This window comes from Cornus florida, unplaced genomic scaffold, assembly GCF_030987335.1.
Source record: "Cornus florida cultivar Cherokee Brave unplaced genomic scaffold, ASM3098733v1 CherokeeBrave_3.0.0_Hap2_Chr06, whole genome shotgun sequence".
Taxonomy (NCBI): Eukaryota; Viridiplantae; Streptophyta; class Magnoliopsida; order Cornales; family Cornaceae; genus Cornus; species Cornus florida.
In genome coordinates, this window is record NW_026775576.1 from 107,868,407 (window position 1) to 107,880,719 (window position 12,313).

General features: G+C 35.6%; 1 protein-coding gene across 1 annotated transcript in view; it reads right to left on the reverse strand.

Moving 5' to 3' along the window:
* Positions 1-5,008: 5,008 nt before the first annotated feature.
* LOC132313784 (uncharacterized) overlaps positions 5,009-12,313 on the reverse strand; it is a 30,408-nt gene continuing 23,103 nt past the window's right edge. The window contains exons 11-12 of the mRNA XM_059812730.1: positions 5,372-5,429; positions 5,009-5,271 (exon numbers count right to left, since the gene is read on the reverse strand). Coding sequence (XP_059668713.1) covers positions 5,182-5,271; positions 5,372-5,429 — 148 coding nt within the window. The 3' untranslated portion in view covers positions 5,009-5,181. The remainder of the gene's footprint in view (positions 5,272-5,371; positions 5,430-12,313) is intronic.

Below are 12,313 nucleotides of genomic sequence, written 5' to 3' on the forward strand. Positions count from 1 at the left end.
CCCTAATGGTTGAGACAAACCATCTTATCCCATAGAGGTCAAGTGTGTTATAATCTTACAGATAAAAGTGCGTAACTTTTATCATCGACTGTGAACGATACTAAGGTGCAAGAAACTGGTGAACTCAAATCTCTTGTGTGTAAATCTCATTGACACACTTAAGTAACCTATAATGCAACTTTAGGACTAAAATGCATCTCATCCAAATATATGAAAAACCCAATGCATTAATATCTAATTTAATAAATCATATTTATTAACCAAATGTCAAATATTAAAAGTATATAATTGGATTTTAGGGTATATAATCCTAACAATCTCCCACTTACACTCAAAAACAATTACCATCCATTCCTTCTACAAGAGACACCAAAACCGAAATAGGTAAAGTCTTTGTAAAAAGATTACTCGCAGATGCAACCTCAGTGACAACAATATCCCTATGCTGAACTATTTCTTTAAAACACCACCACATTTCCATTACTCTTCTTGTATACCCAAGCCTATTAAGATTCTAATCAAGTTCAAATGATTTGACCACTCAATCAAACCGAACGTTCTGAGTCACAATCATTCGTAACCTTTTCATAAGTATAGAGTGATCTTGCTCTTTTGGGATCATCTCGTTAGATTTTTCCAAGAGCATTAACCTGTTAGATAGCCTAATAACCCTCCCACTACGTTGAGGTTTTGACATAATAAAAGGTTCTGGACTCATAGTTTTTGATGTCTCATCATCCACAACTGTCATATCCACTCTTGGATTGATTGGTATATCTATCATCTCCTCTAAAATTGTCATGCTTTGAGGATGGTGATTCATTATATAATCCTCCTCAAGAAAAGTAGCATTCGTTCTAATGAACACTTTTTTCTCTTTAGGATCATAAAATGAATAACTCTTTATACCATTTGGGTAGCCCACACAAATAGACAAACATCTAATCTCGGCCCCAACTTTTCAAGCTTTCCTTTCCACACACGTGCAGGACACTCCCATTTACATAATTTTTGTAAACTAGGCTTACACCTGGTATACAATTCCTTGGGAGTGTTTGAAACTGCTTTAGATAGAGCCCCAAAAGAATACTGGTAGACTTGAAAAAACTGATCATCAATCTTACCATGTCCAGTAAAGTTCTATTCCTTCTTTCTATAATACCATTTTGTTATGGTGTGTCTGGTGCAGAAGTTTGGGATATGATCCCATTTATAGGACCACATACATCTGTATGCACTAACTTTAGTACTTTTTTAGCTTGTATGCCTCTTGTCCTTAAAAGGCATTTGGTCATTTTACCCTCTAAGTAGGATTCACAAACTGGAAGTGGTTTAACCACTAAAAATCCCAAAGGCCCATCCTTGGACAGTTTTTGGATCCTATTTAGAATAATATGACCTAACTGCATATGCCAAAAATATATAAAGTCATTCGAAGGAATCTTTCCTTTTAATTGTAAAACATTCAACACATCAATTATTTCAATAATTAAATAAAGACCAATGTACCAGAATAAATAAACCTTTTATTTTTATTTATTAAAACTTCTGAATCAAAAGATATTGAAAACCCAGAGTTTGAAAAAACTAAAATAGAAATCAAATATCTTTTACTCTCTAGTACATAAAGACAATCCTTAATAATAAACTCCTATAATTTATTTTAAAATAACTATTGTTATTGATACTGGCGCTACCCTTGCTTGTGAAGGATGATGAAGATAAATATCTTCCCTTCACTCAGTCTTCTAATTTCCTGGAACCCTGCAATAAATTGCAAACATGGTTAGTGGCTCCAGAATCTACAAACCAGGTATCCGTATATCCAACCACATTTCATGTATTAATAATGAGTGACTAAAGACTGAAGCATACCTTCAGGCTGCTTCTTTGCTAGATACACCTGACAATTCCTTTTCTCGTGCCCTTCTTTACCACAATGGAAACAATTTCCTTTGATTTTAGCCTTACCCTTAGCCTTGACAATCCCAACACTAGTACCAACCTTTTTGGGGACAGTGAAACCTTGTTTCTTATTATGGTTCTTGCCTTTCGACTTTCCATGAGAAGAAGAAACCTTTCCCACTGTGTGAACACTCCCTTGACCCTTAAAAATTCCTTCTACAGCTTGCAGAGCATTCATCAGTTCCGATAAAGAATAAGCCATGTTGTTCATAGAATAATTTAGTTTAAACTGATTGAACGACTCTGGCAATGATTGCAAAATTATATCAACCTGAGTCTCACCATCAATGTTTGCCCCAAGAACCTATAGTCCACTTAAATAAGAAATCATTTTTAAAAAGGTGATCGCCAACTGGAGTTCTTTTAGGCATACTAGCGTTCATAATCTATTTCATTGCGACTTGTCGTGCCGCTCTACTTTGTTCCCCAAATCCTTAAGGTTCAACAAAATGTCACAAGCAGTGACAAAAGACTGATGCTGATGTTGTAAAACGTTTGACATTGAAGCTAAAATATAGTACTAAGCCATTTCATCAACCTTTTGCAACTTCTTGTACATTTCCTTTAGCTCATGGCTATCATTAAGGCCAGGCATAGGAAGGCATTCTTGAGTGAGCACAAAGTTATACTCCTGCGTAGTAAGCACAATGTGAAAATTTCTCTTCCAGCCAATGTAGTTCTTTTTTCTTTTCTGAACTCGAACCAAATATGTTAATCTTCTTATACTAACAAAGAACACAGTTGCAGAACAAACATGAATTTTGCTAGATGTCCTTTGAAATTAGGTATGTTCGCAAGACTCGATATCCTGAACTAAAAGTTTAATCAAATTTAATTTTTCTTCCAACAACCGCCTGACAGTCGTATTGCACTCCAAGAATTCATCCTAATCCATATCATAAAAGTAAAATCCTTCATTTATTTTATTTTATCTCCATGGATCCAAAATCTTCATGATAACCACACATACTTCATCTTAAGATCCTTCCTTTGTAACTTTCTTATCATCCTCATGTTTCAGAATCAATACTGGCTTTTGCATAACCAAGAATTCACCTATATCTCCATATATGATATCATCCTCTGGGTAATCATCATATTTTGGTTTGACCATTGGGGTTGCATCATCTCACACGATCAAAAGTTGTTTTTCCTTTCCTTCAAGATTTCCTACAAATTCAGGACTTTCCTCCATAAAGTCACCATTCCAACGCTTTTCATCAATTGGAATAGGTGCTGGTTTGGATGTTGTGTTACTACAAAAAGGATTCAAAAAATCCTCTTCAAGATTGTCCTTATAAAAATCAGAAACCTGGAAATCGATATATGTTGGCCAACAATGATTAGTCTACTTGTTGAGTGATATATGGCGACGCAAAAAATAGAAAGAATTTTTCGCAATAGTCTCAGAATCTAACACATCATCATCCACCGAAACATCGCCATCAATCAGCGTGTTGACAATACGTTGACCCAATAGTTGAGTCAACAACTCAACTTGTCTCCACAAAAATTCCATCTCGCTTTTGTGTTGCTTGGGTAAGGGTTCAGCCAGATTCTCCATCCTATGATTTCCTCCTGGTTTTTCAGCTCTGATACCAAACTGATGCTGCCTTACCAAGAGGAGACGATCAAATCGTCTTCACAATAATTGTAAAACGAAATAAAAGAAAGATGCAAGAGAAAAGGAGAAATTGCAAAGAAAATTTTATTTGCTATAAAATATAATAATAATCTCTTCAACTAAAACTGATTGAACCATAAAAATTATAAGGCTTTATATAAAATTTCTTCCTCCCCAATCCTAATCTTATATTAGCTAACTACCAAATATGAAATAAAACCAAAACAAGAAAGCGGTTGAAAATCAGAAAACTACTCAAAAAGGAGAACTGATAAAAATAAAGAAACTTTCAAAATATGAAAGCTTGCTGGAAAACATAAATCCCACTTGCAGAATTTGAAATTATGCCTGCATCAAATTCTTATTTAATTTTATTTATGCTCTAGTATTCACAATCACGGTAAATGTTGTTGTTGTTGTTTATTTATTTATTTATTTATTATTATTATTATTTTTTTTATCATTTAGTTATTAATTGATTCATGATGACACCTTATTGCAAAACTGACAAAAGAATTACTGTCCGCATTTTGATATCTTGGTTTGAAAGGAAATTTGTCCAGTTTATGTGTTGATACTTCGTATTTTATTTCACTTTGGGGAACAGATTAAAGTGATATAATTTGCTTCATTTTGTTGCTATTTTTCTCCCTACGGAAATATTCTAAACTAGAAAATGCCTTTGTGCTTCTCTACATATGGGAATCATGTGATCCGAACCGCTACAACTCTTCATTCTCCAGCTCTGTAGTGAGAGAGAGACTTCAAAATGGGTGGAATTGGGTGTGGAGAGGAGATTTTATAAAATATTTTACCAAATAGTACTTTTGCCTACTTATTTTATGTAATGGGGGGCATTTTAGTTATTTATAATTACAACATATGAACAAAAATGACTTTACAAGTGTTTTAAGGGCAAATTGGAGTTTAAGTACATTTCAAACATGACACTGACGGGTTTATTTTGAAATTGGACAAAATGTCCTGTTATTTAGGCATTCTACAGTAGATCAGTTTAACTTTAACATTTCATTTTTAGTTTTCAATGTCATTACCAATTTCTTGCGCAATATCTGTATCACATCCCCTACTGTGTATATTTTGTTGTACATATATGAAAGGGTTAACCTGTCCATTACTGGGGAGAGTCAAATATAAACAATCATTAAAAGGTCTAGACAGAGTCAAAGATGTGATATTGTTGTACAAAATCTGTTGCCAAACATATCCCAATTTGATGGAAAAAAAAGTATTTTGTTTTTTCTCTCTAGTACACCATCAACTGAAGTGCTTGGTAAGTCTGAAAAAACCTGTTGAAGCTATAACCTGAGAAGGCAAACCAACCAATTTGCAACTGCTTTACCCATTCAAATTCTCTCTTTCAACCTTACTCAAATAATCACAAAATGGCAAATCAAATTGATGGAAAACAAACCAATGAAAGAAATTTTATTTTTTCTGACAAATAACACATTACACCAATAATCATTAGTACATGAAGGATATAATGAAAGTTATATTTGAACTAATAGAAGTCATTGCACTGGAATGACTATATGCTTCAACAATCATCTAGTTTTGAGCAGCCTCACCTAAAGAATGTAAGTTGCTCTTAAATAATCAACTATTTCTGCGCTCTCAAACAATTGAACCCCGGTATTTGGATCTTCCAAATAAGGCACCTGTCAATAGTAGCAGTAAAATTAATAGCATCCACTTAATAATTTCTGCAATTTGATGCAGCAAGCATAGAACTTGTTAAAGATTGAAAAAGGAAAGTACCTGAAAAAGTCCAGCTTTCTGATACAATATCTGTCGTTTTGGGCTGCCGCGAGCACAACTGTAATACAAACGTTTTTAAGAAAAACCTCAAGGGAAGAAATAAGGATATAAAAAAACAGCATTGTACTGGAAAGGAGTTACACCAAAATATGCAAGTTTAAGTGAAAGATACCAATATATAAATCAACTATTGAGAAGGTCCACTAGAAACTGATGGGTATGTTTTCCATTTTACGGATGTCAAATCAAATCAATTTAACTCAACAAAAGAAAACCTATTTTTTTTTTTAACTAGTCGAGGTTGGCCACACAAATCCAATTTGGCCAATCAGCTATATTTATTATCCTTAATTTCATTGACTCGCTACCTACATCATTTTTGGTCTTCCCCACCCTTGCCATACCTTCAACATGAGTCATTTCAGTTCTCACTTGTTGGTCCATGTTTTCTCCTTAATTGGACCTAGTTCAGTTCCAAATTTTAATTCACAAATTCATCCATAATTCTATTGATTGCAGTCACTACTCATTAATCTCAACTTTCATGTCACTATTATTTTACCAATGAGTTTCTTACTTACCCACAATTTATCCCATATAACTTGGCTAGTTTTCTAATTGTCTGGCAAAACTTTCCACTAAATTTTGTAGCTATGCAACCATTGCACAACACTCCCAAAACAATACTCCACTTAATACATTCCATGCCAACATCCTCTAAATGTCTTGCTCCTCGTGGACAGCCAGGCCTAAATAGTGAAAATGGGGTGGCTATTTATATCTTTTGATCACTAATATTAACTAGTTTTCCATTTCTATTTTTGGTTTTCCTAAGTCAACATTTCATGTCTTAGTCTCCACAAATCTAACTTAGCAATTATCCCTATTTTAGTTTCATTAACATAAACCATATATTCATGGTGAAAAAAAAAAGGTATACAAACTGGGGAGAGCACGTACATAGTGGGGCTGATTTTAAAACAAAGCTAGGCGCTCTTCCACTTTCAGTTACCCGATTTGTTGGAAGATCAAAACAACATATGACCTTTTTCAATGTCTGGTCATTTTTTCCACAAATAACATAAACATAAGGAAATGATGCCATGATGCAAGGCTATTCACTTGTCACTGTCAAAAGTTCATCCAGTATTCAAAACTTCTTCATATATGTTAGTAGCACCTCATGAAATCTCATGCTTTCTCTAAATTGATATTATATGGATCATTTGTTGGAAAACGGGTTTATTTAGGGGAAGCAAAATTTTATCCCATTTGTTTTTGTGAATCAAGTATTAGTGGAGAAGAAGAAGAATATACGACCGTTGGACAAATGGTAGATCGTCTACTATGAGAAAACTTCAATTCTTTCAGCTTTCTTCAAGCTTTAGGCTGCACTTTAATGGCTTCAAACATTCCCAAATCTTCACTCCTATGACCTTGTATGGAATCCACAAGTAGGGCTGCAAATGATACAGCTAGGGCTCATTCACTTAGTAAACAAGCCGAGCTTGAACTCAATTTTCAAGCTCGTTTAGTAAATGAGCTGAGCCTGAACACTGTCGAGCTCGGCTTGTAAAGCTTGTGAACAAGTTTGTTGATTCTAAGGTCCATAATCCATTTGCATTTTAAATCATTTAGCCCAAATGATATAAGTTTGGCCCAACGCACTGTTTCACAAGTAATGCTCAAAGAATTCATCAGCCCAATAGCCCCAAAATCCATATAAGATTCCATCTCTGCCATTGGGTTTAAATCCATCTTTTTGGAGAATATTATATGAGTGATTTTAGCCTATGATAGAATATGGACTGGAGTGATTTATAGAATTGATTTTAGAAATTCTCCATCAAAGCATTTTTCATATTTAGCACTTGTATTCTTTCACCTATAAATATAGGTTCTCATTGTAAACAATCTGAAGAGAGAATATAACAAAAGTGATGTGGCCCTTTGGGCTTTGTGTGTTGTGGTCTTCATGTTTAATTTCTCTCTTCACCTTTTATATCTTTCAACATGGTATCAGAGTAGGTTTATCATACCCTACTTTATACTCAATTCGTCTCCTCTCGAATCTTTAGATCAACTCATCTCGGATCTTTGGATCAATTCGTCTCAGATCTTCGGATCAACTCGTCTCGGACTCTCGACAACTCTGTATTTAGGGGGGTTGTTGGAATTAATAGCTGAGGACCCTGAATCTGCCATAATATGTCACACGACAATGAAAAACTCCAAAACACCACAAATTCTGTTAATAAATCAAATGGTCTCCTACTCTCCTCAGACCATAAACAATAACAATATCTCCTCAGACCATTCCCGAAAAATCCAGATACATACTTTTTTTAAGGAGCGCTGTCCGCTTATATATAGTTAGACAACCTCTTTCTTAATATCAGGAACCTCTCTGTAGACTAATTTTTTTTTTTACCCAAGCACTTCTAGGTGTTGGAGATCAACTATCGCAATTTGCCCAACCCTAGACGAGTAAAAAAGAAATTGTAAAACTTAAATTTACTTGTTTTCGATCACAAAATAACAACATAGAAAAACAGGTGTAGGCAACGTCACACAATGTCACAAACAACCTAAGGAGGCTGTTGCATAAGTAGCAAGACTGCTGAAAGGTGTGAAAAGGTGCTGGCTCTGATATCAAGTAGAAATACAATATACAAGACAAAAGAGAGAATTATGTAAAGGCTTGAATGAGATGAATCACTCATTCACATCTCTACTATTTATAGATAAAAAGAGCATATGCTCATATTACAAGATAAGAAACTAAATCAAATCTAAATCCAATCACAACATATTCTATGGCATATTCTATAACATAATCAAATCTCTGCTAATATGGTAAGTCATTCTATAAATCGTGGCTATCATATATACTAACATATGCATAATCAAATCTCTGCTAATATGGTAAGTCATTTCATAAATCGTGGCTATCATATATGCTAACATAATGTAAACAATCCAATTAGTAATTTACCCTTATTTTAACTTTTTGATTAATTCCATTTGATCACATAAAAATTTATTTTGAGAAAATAATATATATATTTAGTAAATAAATATGTAATAAAATAATTTCATCAACTGGATCCAAATTTATGTGATCAAGCTAATCAAGTCAAAATAAATTATCTATCATACATATCATCTTGAGAATACATGTTCCAATGCCAATTGTCAATTGGTGAAGAATGAATCACTTTGCTTTTTATTATAGAAGAATTACACAAATATATATAAATACTAGAGTAGACCTACATTAGGCTAAACTAGGTAACTTTCCTTACTCTCCTAAATTAAGAGCTAAGGGATCTAAATTACAATCATATTTGTACAGCCTATTTACAGAAAGAATAATAAGTCAACTATTCTAGCACTCCCCCTCAAGCAGGTGCAAAGATATTTTGCATCCCAAGCTTGTCTACAATCTGATGAAAAATTGTGCTAGATAATCCTTTAGTGAGCACATCAACAATCTGTTTAGAGGATGGAACGTATGGAGTGCAAACTTGTCTCGAGTCCAATTTTTTCTTAATGAAATGTCTATCCACTTCCACATGTTTGGTCCGGTCGTGATGTACTGGATTATGATCTATATATATATATATATATATATATATATATTTTTGATTTATATTTATAGCTACTTTATTATCACAGTATAACATCAGTGGGTCCTTCACTTCTACCCTAAAATCTGAGAGTATCATTTTCAGCCAGAGTAGTTCACATATCCCTTGAGTCATAGCTCTGAATTCTGCCTCTGCACTAGAGAGAGCAACCATTGGTTGTTTCTTACTTCTCCACGTAACTAAATTCCCTCCTAAGAAGGTATAGTAGCCGGTAGTTGACCGCCTATCAACCATGGATCCAACCCAATCGACATCGGAATATGCTTCTAATTTAACCTCCTTATCTTTCCGAAATAATAGTCCCTTGCCCGATGTCCCTTTCAAGTATCTGATGATTCTATAAACTGCATCGAGGTGTGATCTAAGTGAGGAATGCATAAACTGACTCACTACACTTACTGCATAGGCTATGTCCGGCCTTGTATGTGACAAGTAAATCAGTTTTCCAACCATTCTCTGGTACATTCCACGATCAACCATTTCTTCTTCCCTTTTTCCTCCTAACTTGTGGTTGGTTCTATCGGAGTATCAATGGGTTTGCAGCGGAGCATACCTGTTTCCGAAGAAGATCTTGGGTGTATTTTTGTTGAGAAATGAAGATCCCCTGCTTAGATCTAGCAACTTCAATTCCAAGAAAATATCTTAGTTTTCGCAACTCTTTGATCTCGAATTCTTTTGCTAAATAAATCTTCAACGCCATCATTTCTTCAATGTCATCACCCGTGACAATAATGTCGTCTATAAATACAATTAAGGCAGTGACTCTTCCAATGGAGGATCTTTTTATGAATAAGGTGTGATCACCTTGACATTGAAAGTACCCCCTTTCTAACATTGACTTAGTGAACTTCCCAAACCAAGCCCGTAGAGACTGCTTAAGGCCATAGAGGGATTTTAAGTTTGCATACCTTATTTTTCCACAATTTCAGCTCATACCCCAGTGGAATATCCATATAGACTTTTTATAAGTCTCCATGGAGGAAAACATTCTTCACATCAAACTGATGTAGATGCCAATCCTTATTTGCTGCAAAGATAGAAGAACTCTAATTGTATTTTCGCCACCGGTGCAAACATCTTGTGGTAGTCTATTCCATACGTTTGAGTGTACCCTTTGGCCACTAGCCTCGCCTTGTATCTGTCCAAAATGCCATCAGCTTTGTATTTGACTGTAAAAATCCATTTGCAACCCACTGTCTTTTTCCCTTCCAGTAAATCAACAACTTCCCAGGTCTCCCTTTTTTTTTTTTCAGCGCTCTCATCTCCTCGTTCATGGCCTCCCTCCATGGTTTTGAGGTTAAAGCTTCTTGCACAGACGAGGGAACTAGCTGAGACAGAACTTGAGAAAGAAAGGTTCGGTATTGTGGTGATAAACTCTGCATGGATACAAAGTTAGACATGGGGTGTCGAGTACAAGTTCGAACCCCTTTTCTAAGAGCAATGGGCAGATCGAGGTCATTATTAGAATGGATTTCTAAGCCAGAACCAGAATTTGGATTATTTTCATTACCTGTTTCAAGGCTGGCACTTAGAGCTGGTGAGGTGATGATGGACTTTTTCCTCCTGGAGTACACGTTGTAAGTGGGAGTCTTAGGTCTCTCAGCTTCTGCTTCTTCATTTGTGGGGAGACTGGGAGGACAATCTGGAGGTGCAGTAACTGGTTCACTAGGTAGTGAATTAGGAGTAACACTCAGGATAGGGCCATTGTCATTTTCTTCAGCACCTTCTGTAACTTCAGCAACTTGGTTATTTTTCTCTACAACAATCTTTCCATCCGTTCTTCAGCATCCATAGTTTTTGGATTTTCCAAATTTCAACACCTATCTTCCGTTTTTGAACCATTCTCCCCCTGAAGATAGGAATTCCCAAAGTAAGGCTGATTTTCTACAAATGACACATCCATAGTGGTATATGTCTTCCTTGTAGGGGAATGATAGCACTTGTATTCTTTTTGTGTGGAGTACCCTAAGAATATACACTTGACAGCTCTAGGTTCCAATTTGCTTCGCAAGTGTTGTTGGACATGAACATATGAGACACAACCGAAGACTTTTGGTGATAAAGAGCCAACTCCTTGGAAATTTGGAAATAAGGCAATGAGCTTTTTGATTGGTTCTGGAATTCAAGAACTTTTGTTGGCATCCTATTTATAAGATATGTGGTTGTTAGGACAGCTTCCCCCCATTAGTTTGTAGGCACGTTCATTTGGAACAAGAGAGCATGAGCTACTTCTGATAGATGCCTATTTTTCCTTTCAGCCACCCAGTTTTGTTGGGGGGTGTCAGTGCATTATGAATGGTGCAAAACACCCTCACGTTCCAAGTAGCTTGTTAATCCTTGGTTGAAGTACTCCTTGCCATTATGAATGTTTGAATTTTGGCCCCAAACTTAGTGCTGATAAATTTGTGGAAAACAAGGAAACTGGATGAGACTTCGGACTTGGATTTGTTGAATGTAAAAGGCTCTTGTAAGCCACAAATTCTCCTTAGCCATGCTCCTAATTTATATTACAGACTGAATATTATATAAGTGGAAAGTAAATCAAATTATTGATCCTATGCCTCTAATAGGCACATGATGAAAATAATATCATATAAAATCAAATTAAGATCAGATCAATTCCAATCCCTAAAGATACTCCCAATACAGATCAAATCCCTATATTTTCTCCCAATACTCCCCCTCAAGCTGGAGCGAATATATCAACTAAGCCCAACTTGCCAATACCAGAGTGAAGAGCAGATTGTCCTACTGACTTTGTGAACATATCGGCAGGCTGATTAGTAGAAGAAACGAATGAAGTATGGATAACTCCACATCACACTTTCTCCCTAAGAAAGTGAATATCAACCTCAATATGCTTTGTCCTCTCATGAAGAACTGAGTAAGATGCGAGCATAATAGCAGACCGGTTATCACAGAAGAGAGTTGATGAACTAAATACAGGGAATCCTAGCTCAGTCAATAGGGAGCGAAGCCAGAGGATCTCACAAGTGCCCTGAGCCATGGCATTGTACTCTGCCTTTGCAGAAGAACAAGACACAACGCTTTGTTTCTTACTTTTTCAAGAAATTAAATTGCTCCCGTGAAAAGTACAGAAACCTGAAGTAGAACGACGATCAATTAGAGATCTAGCATAATCAGCATCAGTGTAGCACGAGATAAGAGGCTGTGGTGTGGATTTGTAGAATAGACCAAGTCTTGCCCACCGAAGAATTCGGTATACTGCATCTAAGTGTTAGGTCCAAGGAGAATGCATGAACTGACTCACAACACTAACCGCAAATGTGAT